The sequence below is a fragment of the Amblyomma maculatum genome, chromosome 5 (assembly GCF_055883805.1).
Source record: "Amblyomma maculatum isolate TAMU_Amacu chromosome 5, ASM5588380v1, whole genome shotgun sequence".
Lineage (NCBI taxonomy): Eukaryota > Metazoa > Arthropoda > Arachnida > Ixodida > Ixodidae > Amblyomma > Amblyomma maculatum.
Window position 1 is genome coordinate 136,553,992 of NC_139348.1, and position 20,356 is coordinate 136,574,347.

General features: G+C 47.1%; 1 protein-coding gene and 1 long non-coding RNA gene across 2 annotated transcripts in view; both read left to right on the plus strand.

Moving 5' to 3' along the window:
* The first annotated feature begins 5,302 nt into the window (after window positions 1-5,302).
* On the plus strand, window positions 5,303-7,891 carry LOC146189678 (uncharacterized). Its single transcript, XM_084604452.1, has one exon. The coding sequence runs from the start codon at window positions 5,489-5,491 to the stop codon at window positions 7,604-7,606; it is 2,118 nt and encodes a 705-aa protein (XP_084460578.1). The 5' UTR covers window positions 5,303-5,488; the 3' UTR covers window positions 7,607-7,891.
* Window positions 7,892-15,824: 7,933 nt separating this feature from the next.
* Window positions 15,825-20,356, plus strand: part of LOC146189679 (uncharacterized) — a 64,698-nt gene continuing 60,166 nt past the window's right edge. Inside the window, exon 1 of the long non-coding RNA XR_014707676.1 lies at window positions 15,825-16,544. This is a non-coding gene — a long non-coding RNA (uncharacterized LOC146189679). The remainder of the gene's footprint in view (window positions 16,545-20,356) is intronic.

Below are 20,356 nucleotides of genomic sequence, written 5' to 3' on the forward strand. Positions count from 1 at the left end.
AAATTTCCCCTTGTTTCCGTTCACTTCTAGGAACGTGTAGACAGAGCTCGGCTTTTCACTGTTAACTGACCTCCAGACTAGCCACTACCCTGCTGCCTTAATTAGCATGCTGCTGTGGAGTGCTTCAGCTTTTTGCACTTCATGCACACTTGCTTATTACAAGCTTGGCAGGCCATGCTGAAACGGAAGAAAAGCAAATGAATGAAACTGAGTAGCAAGAAAACCGGCAATGTCCTGATGTGAGAGGGACGCGCGTTCCGAGAGCTGAGTAGGCAGTACGATACATGGGCTCCGTAGTTTTCACGGTGCACTTTATGGATACCCCGACACAGCTCCATATTGTTGCAAAGGCGAAGAAGAAGATCGGCAGTGGCGCGAGAGGAGCCCTCGCGCTAGGCCAGAAATCATCCTTCATCCTGTCGCCATGCTGTGCCGTCTTCTTGCTTGTCACTACGTAACAATATCAATGTTCCCAGCGATCTCTGAAGGCATCGGAATCACGTGGGCACCAAAATCGTACCAGTCCACCGCCATAAGCCTTATTTGCATCTCTTTTTTCCCAGACCAGGCCGCATACTTCCCCAAGCCTATCGAACTCGGTCATGGCGGGATCGCGTTCTCCAGCGCAGGGAACGCTTTCGCGCGCTGCCGAGCGCGATGAAGGCGATAGTTCAGGGCACGCTCCTCGCTCTCAAAGAATTTGAAGCCAGCGAATGGCTGAAACAAGTGAACAAGAGCCGTGAAGCTCGCACAACCAACGGGAACCCTATAACTCTCTCGCTTCCGGCTCTCAGCACCAGGTACGATCCACGCAAGATGAGAAACGACGCCCCCAAGACATTAAGAAGGCGGGCAAGCGTCTGCTTACCCCATCTCTAGATCGGTAAGAAAGTCGCCCCGAATTCTGTAGCCTGCAGACAAGACTTCCTAGCGACGCTCTGAAAATTATTGTATGCCTTCGATGAGGACGCCTTCTATCAAATATATCTAACCTTCAACCAATTCAGGCTGCCTGCTCGGCAGCACGCTTCACCAAGTCGGTCATTAGAGGCCAATACATTATGCAGGTCAATTACAAGAAGAACACGTTCGCGTACTGTACCCCAGCCGTGTAACGGGTCGAAAGGGTAATGCTTCTCAAGGAAGTAGTACTTAATGAACAGACTGGAGATCTCGGCCTACTACGTACTGGATGAGAGCCAAGGTCGCGGCGTGTACTTGCTCCTCGACCGACAATGGGTACAGGAAGAGCTCCAGGACCCACGGGCCACCCGTAGCGGACTTCCGCAACTCGGGAACACGATTTTTCTGTCCTACTGAACTTCAAACAACCCCAGGCTCCTATATGGATCTCCCTGTGGAACGTCCACCACAGAAGCAATCTGTTCAGAAATTCGAAGTTTGCTGCACATGCGGAGATCTTGGCCACCGGGCGGACGTCTGCACCAACCAGCACCGTCATCAAATGCAGGGGTTGCGACCTAAATGACTCCCCCAACTGACCGTGTCTGCACTCCAACCTGCCGCATTTGCGGGAAGCTACGTTTCACCAGATGCAGGGAAATTTCTTGTGCAACGTACATCTTCAAAAGAAGACAACGAGAAGCCCTGCACAAGTCGAGGCCGATAAGCAGCACCCACAGGCATCGCAGTGACGTGTGACCTTGCCGCGCCAAAGCTGATGGGATCTTCAGCGCTCCAACAGCGGCCAATGAACTCCCAGAGGTCAATCATTGCCCTTAATTTCATACTTTAGATAGAGGCTTTCCCAACAAGCGATCATCAAGTTGTCGAAGTCCAGAGTGGGCCCCACTGCTGTCCTGCCCCATTGACTACCACACTCTGGGACAACAGCGAGCGTGCACCTGGCTTCCATAATCGGTTGGCCAGGTAAGTGCGCTGGTATTGACTCCTCACACCACGACAAAGCAAGCTATCATAAACGAACAGCTCGTCTTGCCTTGCAGTTCGTGTAAAAAGTCAGTATACCACAAAACAACACATGGAAACATCAACTGAGGACATATCGCCCACCATAGGGGACTCTCTGGTCCAATAGACACCGCATCATCTCAACCGTCAGCTCCCAAACGCGGGTATATGAAGCAGCCGAGACAAGTCGGGTGATACAAAAGATCAAATCAGGCACCTCACTGGCTCACTAGATAATCCAACAGACGCATCACGACCCTAGAGGCCGCGATGGAGACGTACTTTCAAACACTGTCAGAACAGTTCACCCCACAGCTTCAAGCCAGACACTTGAGGCCCGTCGCAAGACCTTCGAAACAAACATTGCAGGCGCGTCGCTCCGCCCTCCTTCCACGGATGGGAGCCCACCAAACGATCACCGTCACGGCGATGTCAACGCGTATAACCATTTGGCAGTGGATCTATAGGGGCGCGTAAGCGCCCAATGCTCCAACAGTTCGATCTCTTCTATAAGGACCGACCCGAGATTCTAGCACTCCTGAAGGTGGAAAACGTGCACAGCTATCTGGCTACAAGACATACAAACAGATGTCACGAACTCCCAGGTTGCCGCTTAAGTGCTCTGCTTTAGTGTCATTCCCCCCGAATTAGGCTCCGACTTTCCGATAATCTTACGTGCAAACCCGTCAACATAGAACCAGCCTGTTTATAGCAACGTCTACAATCCATCACGTCATCTTCTCGTTGTTTTCGGAGCTCCTGTCTTCAGGGCTTGTAAAAGGCAGCAAATAAGGGGCCGTTTGTCATTCTGGGTGATTACAACGCTCATCAATGAGCCTGAGGATACCATTATAGCTCTCTCAAGGAACGAACTCTGGAGTGCTTGGCGATCCCTAGTTCCCATCCTGCTTACAGACCCGACTTACCACATTCGGAGCGGAATCGGCGCAGCAAGAGATAATACACCGGACCTTATTTTCAAGAGCCCAACCGTGTGGGCCACGTGCTGCAATAATCATCAAACTTTTGGTAGGGACCACTATAATCTAGAAATAGTGATCCAAGAATCCTCCTGGCAGCGTCTGCGCCCCAGTAAGCTCACAAACTGGGACCTTTCCGGCGCGCGCCGACGCCAGTCAGTGGACTCCTCTACCACAACCAGTATTGCAGAGGGGTCTACTACCCTATTAAGGCGAAGGCCTTACTAGGCTTATGGACCGAGAGTTGTGCATGGGATCTGTGCGCTGATTTGTCACTTGCTAATGACGGATGTATGAGGAGGGAAATTAGGAATGAAAGCGATTGATGGTGATTGGTAATGAATAGAAGCTATATAATGGATATGGATAGAATTAACGAATAAAGATAATAACTAATAAAATGGTCAGAAAATGACTAAAGACGGCTATGAGTGGTAATGACTACAATGACTGGGGATAACTCAGCATGACTCAGCATGATTAGGAACGACCAATATGTCAAACGACGATTTGTAATGGCCGTAATGAGTAAACATACTTAACTATGAGTGTTAATGACTACAATGACTACGCATGACTACGGAACGACCAATATATCAAACGACGACTTGTATTGACCGTAACTTACTGGAAATTAGTATTAGTGGTAATATTCTACAATGACTAGGCATGACTCAGCATGACTATACGAAACGACCAATATGTCAAACGACGACTTGAAACGACTTGAAATGACCGCAACTGACTGGAGAGGAAGAGTAGGCTTTCGCCGTTCTCCTCTTAAGAGGCATCTAAGAGACCCTCTGATAGACAAGAAAGGAAAGGAAAGACAGCGAGGTTGGTCGGAACGATTGAAATCCGGCTTGCTATTCTGCACTGGGGAAGAGTAAGGGGAGAAGAAAGAGGATCATGACTCTCTAATATTTTACATGTGCATGGCGTACGCCTAAGATTAGTAGAAAATTGAGACATCGATCTTAACCTGTGATGCCTATACGTCAGTCTATGGGACCACAAACGCAAGCTAGAGGTTCGGCATCAAGCCCGGCGATGGAATAAGTGACCCGACGCCTTCTTGCCCGAATTCCCCAAAAATTGAAAATCATGCCCTCGAGCTCACTCGTAAGAACTGGGACACAATTCGCGTACACATATCGACACATATATTATGCCCGATCCTGTGTCTTCCCTGATTACCAAGGACCTATCAACGAGAACATATATGCATCCATTAACATAACGGAAGTGAGCGCTGAACTCAGTCGTCTAAAGACAAACTCTGTAGCCGACGATAGGACAGCGCCAGTGATAAACCCATTTCGTGCTTACAGCTGCCTTCGGTTACGGGAGAGACAGTAATTATTTTTTGCTGTCTTTATTCAGCACAATGAAATGTGACTGAATTCCACTAGGAAGGCGGACAGGACAACCCTACTGAAAAAACTAATTGGCAGTAACCTCACATTTTCTCACACAATCTCACTCAGTTCACATAAGAAATCACGTACAAGTCGCATATAATTGCATAAGTTCTCATAGTTTCTTGTACATTATCATAAATTATGTACGATGTTTTATGATAATGATGTGCACCGTATGAGACTCTATGCGATTAAATGAGATTTTATGAGGTTATTGCCCCGTAGAACTTGTGGCTTTTCACTAGGGAAATCTTTATGCGAAGAAAGCCGTCAGCGTTGTAGTAGTAGTAGTCGGCACCGTGTCGGAAATATTCACGTAGAAGATTTCTTATTCGTAGACAAGCTTATGGCGTCACAAACACATGACCTCGTGCGGGAATTTCAAACACCGCACATTCAAAATAAAGCTATACAACTAAGAGCAAGGGTCCAAATAAAAAAAAAAAATGGCGAGGATCAATAAATTTCAGAAGTTTGAATTAATTCAAGAAAACAATGTTGTCGCCATTCGGGTTTGTGTTCTGCTTGCCAGACGAGGACGCAACGTCACGAAGGGTCGTTGGTACCAAGCATGTTAGAAGGGAACCTAGGAAACGCGTTATGGCGCGCGTAACTTATGCTAACGTGTGTTTGTGCTGTGTGCAGACGTTATACTAATAATAGTTTTAAAACTGAAATTATTTAAGCGAGGAAAATAAAAACATCGTGCAATGAAAAGGAGGTGTTCAAGGCACTTAAGCTTAAGCGTCCCGCTAATTATTTTTTTTTAAATATGGAACAGTCAACTCTCCCATATACCTGTTATCTTGAATCAATGAACCGAGATTGGAGTCGACGCGAGTGGTCAAGATAAGGTGGCCAAGGTTTTCACTTAGCGTATAAAGGAAAAAAAAAAGCTCAACGGTCTGTTACGTCAGCATAAAACAAAAAGGACGGGCTTGATATATACTTGCCTTTGAACGTCGCCTAAATGACACAAGATTTGGAGGGGCGATACCACGCTTGGAGCCCCTAGTGGCACACTGCGGAAGCTATGAACACGCACACTTACAAGGGGCGTGTTTGAAACACACAGCTCGGACCACCAACGCTCAGGTATTACACGCGTTCGCCACCGAAGGCCAGGCACCACAGACGTTCACGCATTTTCACATCATGCTCATCAAACTTGTCCGAAAAAGATCAGCAAGACTTGCATTTTTGGAATCCGATTCACCCGCAGAAGATGCCCCAGCAATTGCTGCCGAGGAAGCCATGGACGTCGACGTGGAAGAGAGGACAGGCGTGAATATTGCTCGCGCTTGCACCGCCTCGAGTGACGTCGACGACGCAGTGTGCCACGTCTTAGAAGAGCTCTCCTCCTGGAATCGCTGCCTCTGGTATGTGGGGCTGCAACTGCAGGAAATCACCGTGCCCGGGGAACTGTCTCTAGTGCGAGTGCGTGACCAAGGCTGCGGCCAGGAACAGGAAGCGCGCAGTCATGATGGAAGGGTTATGTTCCATGCTCTGCTCACTCGACATCGTTGCGTGGTGAGCTTAGAACTGAGAGAGAGTATCATCGAATGTAGCGAGTTCGGGGAGTGTCGCGACCTCGTTGTGGGCGCGCTTGAGCGGAACTCGACTCTGCGGATGTTGAGCTTGGGCAGGTTCCGAGACTACCAATTCGTACGGGAAGAATTATTCGCCCTCGTGGCCACAATGACTCAATTGCAGGAGTTCGAATGCCTCACCACTGGGCTATGTTTTGACCTGGTCAACCCGCTCCGAACCCTCCTGGAAGACCCAACGGCGAAAATCTCCAAGCTGTTGATACCATGTGTTGCCTTCGATGAGGAACACGCGAGACGACTGGTCACTGCGTTGAGAAGGAACGACACACTCCTGGAGCTGTCTGTGCACGTGAGCATACTCTCCTCGTTATCTCCTAACGGCACAGCAAGGTTCGCTCGTTATGTGGCCAACTGCGAGCGGCTGCAGGTTTTGACTGTGACTAACTTCCCCGAGGTAGAAATAGTAGTTTACCACGAACTGATGTGGATTGTCGAAGCGCTGATACCGCACGGAAATATACAGAAGTTCAAGCTTATCGATTTTCTATTGGATGAAGATTGCGCCTGTCTGTTCTCTCGACTCCTTGCCCGGAACGGCGCCTTGGAAAGCTTCGACATAACTGATTGTAAATGGTGCGCGCCGTTCTGTATCTATCCGGAGACACCACCTCGGGAAGAAGACTTTGAACTGATGCGCCCAGGGCCGTCTATTTCGACACGCGTTCGCCCGTGGGTTGAAGCGTTTATTGAAAACACTAACCTGAAGCACCTGGCGATCAACTTGGGTGGTTTGAATGCTAGTGACTTTGCGGCGTTCTTTCAAGCCCTCATCTCTTTGCGATCTCTCCGAACGATTGTAGTGGCTGGCGTCGCTCCGATTGACTTGTTGGAATTGGGTCGAGTAATACGAGACACAGGCATGTGCGACAGGGTCGACATCGGTAACGAGTACGTCGTTTCCGCGCCGATTTTCGACGCTCTTGAAGACTATCCGGAAGTGATAAGGCACGTCGTTGTTAGTTGCGAAGAAGCGCCTAGCATATATGAATGCCGCGAAACACTACTGCTGCTGATGACTTCGGGCTGGTATCACATAAGTACGTTACGACTGTACCTGTCGCAAGAAGTCCTCGACGACGTCATAGTTCAGGCATTGTGTCATTACTTGGAAGGGGCGGCTGCGCTATTAGAAGTCGAGTTGAGTGGCTGCGGCGATCCAGATCTGAGCCTCCTCACGGGAGAAGCGTCGGTCAACCCTCTTTTGGTGGCCCTGTTCTCCATCCCCGTCCGGACACTGTGTTTGTGGAAATTTCGGTTTGGCGCTGCCAACTTGCGATTCGTCGTCGAAACAGTGCTAATGAACAAGATGGTGTGCGAATTCATTTTCGACTCTTGCGACTCCGCCGAAAACGTCACGTTCCTCCGACTGCTCTCCCGCGACATTGCAGAGAACGAAACTATGCTGCACGTGCGCGTTGACTGGTCCAAGGTAGCAGAGACGCAAGCGAGCAGATGCGTCATCCAAGACGTCCTGAGTCGCAACATCGGGCTCGTCACTTGCGCAGCCCACTTTTTGGTTACTGGCGTGCGGTCCCTGCGCTGTGTGGATGCCCTAGACCGAGTTTGCGAGAACGCTGCTCTTATTGACGCAGTTAAAAGAAAGGCAAATGTGGGCGAAGCTGAAGCAACGGCTATTATTGAAAGCGTGATGGCCGTCACGTGAAGCCATCAGCGCTTACAGAATGACTCGACAAGCGCCAACTAAGTATTCTGCCACAGCCTGTTCACTCATCACTTGCGCGCATAAATTGTGCATGTATCACCATGCCGCTTGTCTCATGTTTGGCATATCTATGTCCGCACTGTTTGTGTTAAGCGGCACTTGAGTGCTTATGTGCATCGAACGAAATTTTATTGTGCATATCAACCTGCGCGTTTTATCACTGACGATGGAGTCATGTTTTCGATCCAGAAAAAATAAAAATAAACCATTTGTGCTGTATCCCCATTTTTGCCTTGACCAGTGTTCATCCTGAGCGTAGCATAAGATGAAGTGCTCTACTACTTCGTAAATTTTGCGCGCTAGCAGCACCCGTACTCTGAAAAAACAAAAAAAAAAAAAAACAAAAAAAACCGGCACTGTATGCACACAGCAGAGAATATATACCGCATAGCAGGCTTTGCCAACTCTAAGCTGTGGACCTTAGAGCGGGTCTCCCGCTAGGTTTTTCTGAGCATTAAATATCCAGAGGCTGAAATATCTGCTTACGTCAGCGCAATGCCTTCGTTTATACCAGGATGCCTAGATACAGTTATCTTTTGCTGTACGTTGATATCGAGGATCAATTGTGCACATGCTCAGGATACTGAAAATTACACACAGAAATAACGTGAACGAGATAAAAATTGAGCGGACACGAGTTCTGTTTTAACCACCTCGAACCGGGCATCGCTTCTAAAACAACAAAAGGAAAGAACAACAGTTCACGCGCCCATGCATGGCACGGCTATCACTCCTCTCCCCCCTCTCTCTTTCCTCAAATCATTCACGTTACCACTGGTGTTTAGAAATGAGAGCTATTGCTCAGGCGCAGAGAAGTGTTTATCGACTGATCTGTGTGGCAGTTTTAAAAATTACCATAGCTTCTACTATCACCCTTGTGGTTGTGTGCCGGCCCTTGCGAAAAAAGGATGTTTTGGGGGGAGGGGGGTAAGTCACCGCATTGGCTATAATGTAGGCTAATTTCTCTTGAGTTCGTTTCCTTTAGCTTTCTTTAATGTGCTGATGCAGTCTTGTGTTCAGGAACATTCCTGTTTGGCCAGAGCTGATGTTCTCGAATTACCAACGTAGTCACCGGTATGCAGGACCAACTAGCCAGTCACTTTTTTTTATGTGCTCGAGATACACAGATTTAGCGCGCAGGAATTTTCTTCCTCGGCGTTTAGTTACAAAATCTGGAAACGGTGTTGCATGCCCGAAACAAGTAAAAAGATATGTAGCAAAAGTCAAAGCAAACCACATCCAGAAAGTGGAAATATAGTTTTGCATGGACTTAAGGAAAGTCGCATAACGAACTCTGAACCCAGCCAACTGTGTCATTGGCCAATGACTAAGCTTACTGGCCTTCTTGCTTCTCCTTTTGATTTATTTTAGTAAAGCAGTACAGATTTGACCTAGGGCAGATTCATGTGTGCACTTTGTGTTCTGGGGGAAGGGAGGGGGGGGGGGGGTGTAGATGGCGGCATGCCTGGCACCAAAAGTTATATTTCCTTTCTCTTGAACTCCTTTGTACGTGAAATCGAGAATAATGTTGCTAACATGCCACTCAGCAATATTTTGCGGCATATATGTTTACAGTGCTTTTTAATTTTTAAACTTTTTAAAGAGAGAAAAATTTTAATTTTACTTTAATCGCCATGGAAAGACTATCTTTATGTACTTTTACTCCAGTTTGAACCGCAACATTTTGCGATCAGGGAAAGATATCTTGATTTTTAGGCTGATATAATGTTTGCCTGTAAGGTAGCGATGATTTTAACTATTCAATTTATTTTCGTGATTTCAGGATATTAAAATAGGTGATATAGTGTTCACTGAGGTAGCTTTGACAAACATTAGGAAAAGCAGACGTTCTTATTCATTTGCTCTAAAAATTATCAAGTAAAAATCAAAACGAGATCTAAACAAACCATTCTGCAGCTGTTACGTAAATTAAAGATGGCGACTGAAAAACTGGCTAAATCAGCCAGCCATTTTCTTTTTCTGAATATGGAAGCCCTCATGAACTTTTGCAGTACGTTTTCCGATGCTGCATACTACGTCACACCCCGCAGAAGGGAACCCTATAGTGAAGACGACAAAATGAAGTACAGGTCGAAAAACGAAATAGGACAGAAAGCCGTCCGCGAGAAGAGACACTTCTTCGCGAGATTCCGCCGGATACCGCGTGAATGTGACGTCATCACCTGGTAACCATGGCCGGATTTGACGTCATCATGACGTCACATCCGGTCACGTATAATAACAGGAATACGGCGTCATCATGACGCCACTCCCGGTCATGACCGATGACATCATCAGGCGATTCATGCATATGCGAAGCAGACTCCGCCGGGCGTCCGATCCGAGCGTCCGTGCTGCGCCTTTCATTTGCGCTTCCTCGAACTCCGCACCACACGGCATACAGAAGCACACACAGTAAAGCAGGAATGAGCGGAGTTTCAAACAAAGGCTTTCGGCTCATCGCACTTTAGTGCTCCAAAGTGCCATCCGAGGTTTTTGTCTGTATGTAGTACGCGGGCTGTTCACTACTATATAAAAGCAACAAGCCCGTTTACAAACCCTTTAAGCCCTGAATCTGTAGCTCAATTCTGGAATTCCTTAATTGCCTCTTTTAATTTCCCTGGTCATACTAACGAAAAACGGAACTTTTTGAGGGTATGACAATAGTTCCCATCTGCGGCCTTCCGTGTGGATCCTGGTTGCGTACACGCACATCGCTACTCACGTATAATCACCAGTACCTCAATTTGTACATGTTATCTCACACATAATCCTCGGCTAGGTTATCACACCATGTGCATAACAATTCGACATGGATATTGTTACGTAGCTCAGGGCTTGGTCCAGGGTATAAGACAAGGCGAAAGACGACTGTCCAGCACAGCACAGAGCGAACAACACGCGCTGCACTTCGTCCTCTTCGTTCACCTTCTTCGTATCATGCCGCCCAACCCATCATCCCCACCCCGGTGTCGGTTAGGCAGTTCCAGGATAGGGCGAATGGTACGGTTTTAGGCGCGACACAAGCACGATGTCAAACGGGGCAGAACTGCAAACGCAGACTCTAAGACAGCAGGGGCAGTCTCGTGTCAGCGGTGACCTTACGGACCGCACGGTATGGGACAGTGTAACGACAGAAAAGTCTTTGTGAGATTCCGATGCGGCGAGGTGGTGTCCAGAGCAAGACGAGAGACCCAGGAGAAAAAGAAACAAGAGGTGACGGCGATTGGAAGCATCCTGCTGCGAGGCTTGCGAGGTGAGCAGGCGGGCGGGCGTATGCATAAGGTGGGCCAGCAGACGTCTGAAGCTGCATGTCGCGGGGCATTTGTGGATCGCGGCCGTACAAAGATAGAAAGGAGAATAAACGGTAGAGTCATGGCGGGGATTGCGAGATCCCAGTCACGGTGGTCCGGTGAAACGTACATAACGAGCATGTCGGTGAGGGTGCGGCTGAGGAGCTCGTGTGGCCGTTCATTTGGGGACGATAGGCGGTGGTAAGCTTATGTTTGGCGGAGTAGGAACGGAGGATGTTTTCGGCAACTTTAGAAAGGAAGGAGCGGGCGCGATCTGAAAGGAGCTGACGTGGTGCGCCATGGTGTAAATAAGGTCACGAAGAAGGAAATCGGCGACATCGGTAGCAGTACTGGTGGGAAGTGCACGCGTAATTGCGTAACGGGTAGCGTAGTCTGTGGCAACGACAATCCATCGATTTCCGGAGGTGGACTCAGGGAAGGGTACGAGAAGGTTCAGCCTGACATGGTAGAAATGTTCGCAGTACCTAGATAGCGGCGTACAGAGCGATGAAGGTGGGACCAATAGAATCGACGACGCACGCGGTCGTAAGTGCGTTAGGTGCCCGATGAGCAGCAGAGGGGAGATCGTGCACATCTTGAAGGATTGCTTTCCGAAGGTGTTTGATACAACAAGGAGGAGGTCGAGGCCATGAGAGTTAAGATTAAGGCGGTTAAAGTTTCACCACAGAGAATGATCTGGCGAGTCGAGCGGTCAGAAGTGGCAGACTCGAGGCGGTCGATTATATAACGCAGCTCGGCGTCCTGGCGCTGCTCGTCACCGAAGTTTGCTAAATAGAGCAAGAACAGGTCGGCGTTACAGGCACTGGTTGAATTCTCTGGTGAGTCAACGGGATAATGGGAAGGCAGTCGGCAGCGGTGTGCTGCCGACCAGACTAACTACCGTGCACTCAAACTCTCGTAGTCGTAAAGCACGACGATCAAGCCGTCCCATGGGGTCTTTCAGAGAGGAGAGCCAGCAGAGCGCATGGGGGTCTACGACCCCAGTAAAATGACGGCCGTATATATAAGGGAGAAATTTCCCAATTACCCACACTAAAGCTAAGCATTCACGTTCAGTGATGGAGTAATTGCGCTCTGCGGTAGAAAGTAGGCTGCTGACGCAGGCGATGAGACGATCGTTCAAGGACTGCCGCTGAGAAAGTACAGCGCCAATTCTATGACCGCTAGCGCCAGTAAGGTCTTTTGTAGGGGCGTGCACATCGAAGCGTGCCAAGACGGGCGACGTAGTGAGCTTAGAGATGATTTCTGCAAAAGCTTTGTCTTGAGTAGGGTCCGAGGAGAAAGCACGTGCTTTTTGATAAGATCTGTGAAGGGGCGTTCGATGTTGACAAAACCTGGCACAAATCGACGAAAGCACGAACACAGCCACAATAAGTTGAGCATGTCGTTGCACGAACGGGCAGCGGAAAGTCTTTCACGGTTTGAAGCTTCGCTGTGTCGGGATAAACAATAGTGACGTCGATGACGTGGACGAAGTCTGTAAGCTGACGACGCGCGAAACGGTACTTGGAGGCGTTCTAGCTGCACCCACTTGACCCCTGCGAACTTCTTTACCTCATCCGCCCACTTTCTGCCGCCCCCTGCTATGCTTTCCTGCCCTTGGAATCCGGTTTGTTACCCTAAGCGACCATCGGTTATCGTCTCTTCGCACTGCATGCCCTGTCCATGCCCATTTCTTCTTCTTGAATTCGACTAGAATGTCAGTAACTTGGGTTATTTCTCTCGCCCACTCTGCGCGCTTCTGGTCTCTTAACGTTACTCGTACCCCCCCCCCCCCCCCCCCCTTTCGTGCTTGCGTATAGAGTGGGAAAGTAGGGCAACCTCCCATATCGGTGGTAATAAAGTTTTCAATCAATCAATCAATCAATCAATCAATCAATCAATCAATCAATCAATCAATCAATCAATCAATCAATCAATCGCTTAATTAGCCGTAAAACGTAGTTAATGCGAACAGACTTTTTGTGTTTGTATTTGCGGTTGTGTTTTACAATTATTTTAAAGCTCAGCCCCTGCCTCTTGTTATGTAGCCGAGGTCAAAACAATGTTGTAATCTGAATATTTCACTACAACATCCCGTCTAGGTAATGTATGTTGTTCTAAACAATAGAAGGGTTCCTAATATTTTATCAAGAATATTTCAGAAGCAGAATTGACTTTGGAAGATTTGAATGAACTTTCTTCAAAGAAAAATAACATACTGGAGTGCTACTTTATTATTTTTATTTTACTGTAACTACTTGGGGAGTAATACACGTACACACAAAATTTATCAACTAGCTCTTCCTTCTTTTGCGCAGCCGCAAGAAAGTTGGCGTTGCGCTTCCAAACAGGCGCATAAAATAGAAAATAGAATGACACAGCTGAACGTGCGCATATATAGTGACATCCATGTTTTGCCAAGTGTTAGCAGTAGCAACTCCTTATGGATGACATAATTTCAACTGGCAAGAACACAAGCAACGAACAAAATACATGATAACAATTAATGATCAATGAAAATAAACAAAGACGCCCTTTCATACCTGCACAGGATCTCATCATAATGAATTTGCAGGCAAGCACATGGATATTCACACCATGCGCCTTCCCCGAAAAAGCAAACACAGCTTTGAAAGATCACTAAAAAATTCAGGGGGCACTTTGGCTCACTAAAGTGCTTAAGGTGGAAGCTGCAATTAGAGGCTGGTGCCGTTCGGAAGTAAGACATAATAACCGGCAACCCAAAGTCCCAATTTTGTAAGCGTACACTTTCACTAATTGCCTAATACCAATGGCCTAATTAGCATAAGCACATTAATGAGCTAATTGGTGTATTGTACTTCAGTCAATTACCAGTACAAGGCATACTTATCATAAGCAAACCTTAGTTCCTGTTCAGCAAGCGCGAACTTGAGCTAATTGCCTAACTAGCACTATTCTAAGCTGATTAGCTAATTAGGGAAATTGACTATCACTTCGCTCAGTTGTAAGTACACCCTCGCTCGACCACGACCACGCTTAAGAAACTAATTAGTGGTTAATCGACATAATTAGTCTAATTATGCTAATTGATTAAATAAATAATGAACTAATCTCAGCCTCACTTACTTGGAGCATCACTATACCATCCCTTTAATTAGTTGCATGGTTAATAGCCAAATTACAATTGGCCCCGTTTGAAATTCGCGCACTGTGACGTCACGACCATTCGACCAATTGAAACGTGTGACATTTCTGTCGACAACACCTTGCTTTGAGCGATGAGGCATTAAAGGCTTCCGCATTAAAAAGCTTTCCAAGAAGGGACGATGGGATTTAATTCGATGGTGTTAAAAACCCATTCGCCGGAAAATGCGGCGTGTGTGTTGGCTTTGTGAGCGAAAAATCCGGAGCATGGTAGCTGGCAGCGGACATGGCCGCCGAATTGAGTGGATGTAAGGTTGCCTGAAGTTACATTTTGCAGGAGCTGCCAGCTCGGGCCTCTCCTTTCGTATGGGAGGGTGATATCAGAGTCAGTCTGCCAGCATACATGGCAAAATTACTTTTGAAAAGGAATTAAATTACATTACTAATTACTTTGCTGAAGATCGCAGAAAAGTAATTAAATTGCATTACGCATTACTGCTCCCCTCAAAGTAATAAAATTGCATTACAATTACTTTTACTGAGTAATTCAATTACTTTGAAATTACTTTGTAGTTTCCATAAATGCAAAAACTAAGTAAAGCTATTAAAAAAAACTTGTTCTCCAGAGTATTCTAGTTCTGCTTAATTCTGTCTCCTTTTGCCAATCCGTTACGCTGGCTTCGGATTGTAGCACGTCGTTCCTGCTTTCGCGCACTCTACTTTGTTGTCTATTGAAGGAGTGATGGCGCACTTTAGTCAAAGTAATTTCGAGAGGAATTAATTACTTTGCTGCGAAATTACTACCAAAAAGTAATTCACTACATTACTAAATTACCAAACCGAAAAAGTAATTCATTACATTACAAATTACCGAGAAAAGTAATTAAATTATAGTAATTTCATTACTGTAATTCAATTACTGCCATGTCTGTCTGCCAGGACATTTGAATTCACGTTATCCCTAGGCCACGTGGGCACGTTCATACGGCTTAGTGAAAGCTGGGCTTTATATGTGGGCTGGTATCCGCTATCGCGTCGTGCCCTTAAAGGCGGACCTTAAGTGGTCCTCGCAATTTTTGTTTCATCACGCTCGGGGAAAGGAACTTGAAAGACGAAGCTGTAACAAAGGGGAGGGGGGATTAATTGACGATCACTATACAGACAGGAAATTGAGCAAAACCATGAGACAGTGTATTGCTTCTTGAAGACATAGCGCAAAAAAGACGGAGACAACACAGATGTAGACAGGACAGGAGCTAACTGACAACTTTATTTTCGAGGAAAACCGCAGCACAATTTATGTCAAAAATCACGTGACAATTAAGGGGCCCTATACTATGACCAAGCACAGTTCAACAAAGGGCGGCCGAAAATCTTGACCCGGAAAAGCCATAAAAGAAACAAGAAGGAGGGCCGGAAAGCATTATCAACAGACTACATAAAAAACTCGCGCGAACAACATCGTGGCCAAGGGGCGGTGCCAAAGAACCCAACCAGTGTATTGCTTGTAATGTGAGCAATGCAGTAGTATTATGTTACATAAGTTTTATTATTGACAAATGAGGTAAAAAGAAGCTGAAAGAAAAAAAACTCAAACGGCCTACAGATCCCGCAATGAAAGCGCGCGGGTATACACCGGCCTGTTTTAATGCTATGATCGTTTCCACCCTCGATTACTCCACCGATAAGAGCCACAGGGGATGTTCTTGACCAGCGTGCGCGCAGTGTCGGATCTTGTTGCCGGGCTTCAAGGCCACGCACATGACTGTGCATGCGACGATAAGCCTTCGACTGCCCTCGGCTTCACCGTTGCTAGGGCTCGTTGCTACGTCACTTAAAGACGCTCTACCAGGCGCTAAAAACGTTGCTACCAGTGGGCAGCTGCCTCTTTGCCACCGGCACTTTGCCGGCACCACTGCTGCTGCATTCGTCGTCGGAACTTGATCCACTTAGCGCTTTAGACGCATTATCGTCGGCTTGCCGGACTGAAACGCGACGTTGTAGGTCTCCCGGGTGGAAGAAAACGGGTTGGTGTAAGAGCAGCGTGGGTTGTGGGCGGTGCTCGCTAGTTAAAGCTGTCGCTCTTGTGGTCGCGGTATCTTCGCTCCCGATGCGTTGCACCTGTGATTCTGCGCAGAACCTTTATGGCCTTCTCGACACAAGCACCAGTTCGCCGTAGTTAGCTTACTCGCAGCGGTCCGGCCGTTAGAACAAAATGGCGTTCTGTGCCCAAGGCGACCGTGAAATCGGTTTGCGTGGCATGGGGTACTAAACGCTGGTATGGACAGCTTTGCACAGGGACTTTTTCGAATTGTGATTACTGCTGCTCGGAGCCTCGAGATCCGAGCCGTCTGAACGCAAGAGAGGACATGGTCTTTTCCGGACATCACGGTGCTCGTGGAAGGTCAACATGGCGTCTCCTTGACTTTGGCCACGACGGATACTGCTACTTCACGGCAAGTTATTTTCAGTCTATACGTTTTGTTTTTGTTCTTTCTTTTTTTTTAAGGAGGCAGCGCTTGTTAATGGCTTTATATGATGTTTCGCTACGGCTGCACCGTACCCGTACGTGCCCGATATTTTGAGCCCGGTGGGGGTGGAAAAAAATTATGCTTAATGGCACTGAGCCTCAGTTTTTGAACGCCCATTTTCGAGTGTTGTGTTCACTGTTCGTACCTTGGATTCACATTGCTGGTGCCGAAAAATGGTTCGTGAGGTACGTGGTTTGAAAGTTGCCGCGTTCGCTCTTGCGGCACGGACAAATTAAGCCTATAACGCCATAGCGTTGAAGACTCTGTTAACCGAAAATTCAGCGTCCCGCCCTGGCTTTGGCGTTATGAGCGAAATATCACGAGCATGCTGCTGCCAGGCAGTACTGGCAGCTGACATGACCGCGCATTGAGTGGCCGTAGGTTTGCCTGACGTTAAGCTTGTCAGGAATTGGGGGGTGGTGACAATAAGTCTACCAGGACATTTTAATTAGCGTTAACCGCTGCGGGTTCGTTTCCGCTGAAAGTATATACCTATAGTATACGTGCTTCAGTAGATCTAAAGTGGTTTTCTGCAGCGCTTTCCGCAACGAGCTTTTATTTCAGAGCGCAGCTCTTGGTCGCCCGTTCCTGCGTTTCGCGGCGTTACCGTCGGCTTTGTTTCTCGTAACCATAGGCAACCTGCAATGAAGTTTGCTGTGTCGATCGCCGCGCCGTAACACATGTCCTAGCGAGAAAAGCAAATGCTTCTGAGGCGGCTTTTTAGGGTGTTTTCACGCCACCTGCATGAGCTTACAGGGATAAGATTGCACACTCTGTCGAAGCTTTGCGTGGCGTGTGTCGGATAACTGGACCACATCCAGAGCGCCTGGACAAGGACGTTATCTGTCACACGCGTATCTATAATGCTGCTGAACATGCTCGGTCGTCTATCGCGAACCAAGCGGCTAACAGCAGTATTTTTGAGTCACGCTGCGGGACAATTGCAGCGCTGCCTATGCAGTGCAGGTTCCCTATGCATCTTCGTAGCTAAATCCTGTCGCATCGGCCTTGGTGCGACTTTTCAGGCCTTGCTAGGTGCCTGCGAAGAAGGCAATGAGGCAGTTTCTTATCGCTGCCGTCACGCTGTCTGCGATATGGTGCTCCCCGGGAAAAATACGAAATTAGCTCGCTTGTGTAAAAATTTGGTGGTTGCGAAGTTGCTTCTGTCATTGCTACTAGGTAGGGTGTTCTTGATTTTAGCAAGTCCATCGTTTTCTCGCTCTGCCTGCGGCCAGCGCTAAGTCTGGTTGCGCCGTTGTGACACAATTTTTGTTCCTTTCAAAGCGCTTCGCTCTCACAAAAAATTGAGCTTCCGGCATGCGAAAGACTGACGCGCCGTGAAACGGCGAGGACTGTATACGTATACGTCGGTGTCACTGCATTGTTTCACGCGGGACTTTCTCGCGTGAGCTCCCATCTGTTTCCGAATCTTTCTTGCGTATATTTTGGTCAGTTTTGGCTTCGTTACACGTATTGCCGGTACGCTTTATCGCTATTTGTGGGCTTGGTATAAGGCACGAATATTTTAGGGCTATACTTGTTCGACACTCTATTGCGAATTGCGTGGTTACGCTAGCGCTTTACAGATAAGGCTGTACAAGTATGCTGGCCTGCCCCTTTCAAAGAGGTGCTAGTTTTCTCTCTTCCTGTGTCGTCTTCTAGTTGCTGGGTTTGATTGCCAACTGCGTTCAAGTAGCAGGATTCGAGCCCAATAAAATGGCGAATGTTTTTGAGCCTTGAAAGGTGCTCTTCAAGAGGATATGGCCCCGAAAACACGGCAGGGTGCGTCCAGAAAAATGGCACTTAATAATTCGCTCCATGGGTACACGTAGTCCTGACGTCATTCAAAGTCATTAACTTTAATTGGCCCCCCAGTTGCATTGCGTCAAAGGTCGTTAGCGTTTGACGAGATAGTGACAGCTTCGAAATGCGCGCTTTCATTACACCCCACACATGTTCAATAATATTAAGGTCGGAACCTTTTGGCGGCCACACAAGAGGCGCGACCTCTCATTCACCAGTTTCACGACACTATGGAGCGGGGAAAGATCTTGCTAAAGGTAGAAACCGTCTGGAAATGGTCCATTCAAAACGTATACGGAATCAGCTCGTCAAGTATAGTGCAGAAAGCGAAGCTGTTGAACTTCAATTTTCGATTCTTACGTCACAAGATGCACGGAACAGTGGAAGATGTTTACACCACGAGCCAATTATTCTACACAAATTATTATACACTGTGCCAACACTTTTAAATTTGTTTCGTAAATCCGGTCTGCATTTTTGTGTTTCATGTGTCTGCATTTTTGTGTCATGTATACGAGGTTTACGTGAAAGATTTGTTACTCAATCTTCCTTAAATAATTGAGCATTTTTCATTTGATTTGCGTGTCTTTTGTTCTTATCTTGTGTACATATTTCATACGAATTAAGTCAATTATTTGTCTTTTTTTTTGTGTGTCGTTGCTTGCATTGTAAAATAGCCTGCAGGGTCCAGTCAAGTTGCTCTTTTGCAGCGACTTATACCCTCGGTCTTCCCAATCATGGATGGAAATAAATTATCAGAAACACATCAGTGGACAGCTGCTGCGCAGCTTGTGTAAGAATGTCGACTGGCATGCAAACACCGTCGCTTCGGTGCAGGTGTCCTCTGTCTTGTCAAAGCAACCTGCGGGGAAGTAGACCTAACGACCTTGTGGTTTATTAGCGGAAAATTTACTGGTGGCTTTTCTGGTGGTTTATTAGCGGATGTGCTTTTAGGAATATTTTTCCGCCTTTTTCCAGTTTAAATTGGTCAGTTCTAAGCTGCTTTGTATCCGGTTATCTTGTGTTGCTCCCTGATTTGCGGAGGTTACCCTATCGTCGCTTTTAAATGACTCTGCTATAACTGATGTAATGTAGTTCACTGCGTTGTCTCCCTTTAAACAATTCCCCTTGTTATCTTGAATCCGGTCCTGCTTTCTTTGAATCTTTTTACCTATACCAGCTTATGTTTCCAGAACATTGCAGAATATTTATATAATAGGATATTTCAGAATATATGGTTCCAGAATTCTTGGTCCGCCTTCAGTGGCAAAGTGGATTTCAGCTATCGGTGGACTGCTTTATTTTACTTCGGACTAGGGCCTGTGCATCCATTTTCCTTTGTCGATACGATTTCCATTTTTGGTCTATTTCATCCTGAGATACCTGTGCCTTCTTTGCCTCTCGGTGTTTCCTTGAAGCTGCCCGTATTCCATCAGCTCCGTGGCTTCCTCTTGCCACTCCAGCGGTTTGCTACTTTAACCTCAACTTTTGTCTATGAGTAGTACCTGATCCGAATATTCCGTGGGGCTTGTCTCTAATGCTTTCCCTGTGACTGCTGCTATTTGCACTATTTGATCGTCGTTTAATTTCGCGTTTACTTTATGTCTAAGTTCCATTTCTCTTTTTATCAAGGGCCCCATCTACATATTACGTTTATGATCAGTTCCCAGACTACACGTCCCTTTTATTTCCATCTTAACGAGGTTTCTATGAATTCCCTGCGACATTAGGCAGTAGTCAATGGTTGTCTGCCTGTTCCGGAATTGCCACGTAATTTGTCCCTCACATTTTGTTTCTCTATTTACAGTACCAATAGATTGTATCGCTCACAGAAAGCTGGCATTAGCTTCCCGTTACAATCCGTGTATCTAATCGATATGGCCGTTCATGTCCCCCAGCAGACTAATATCGGCCCCGTCTCCAAACTGGCTTAT

Excerpts from the sequence above, each read along its gene's own strand:
- LOC146189678 (XM_084604452.1), top strand. The coding sequence starts at position 5,489 with ATGCTCATCAAACTTGTCCGAAAAAGATCAGCAAGACTTGCATTTTTG.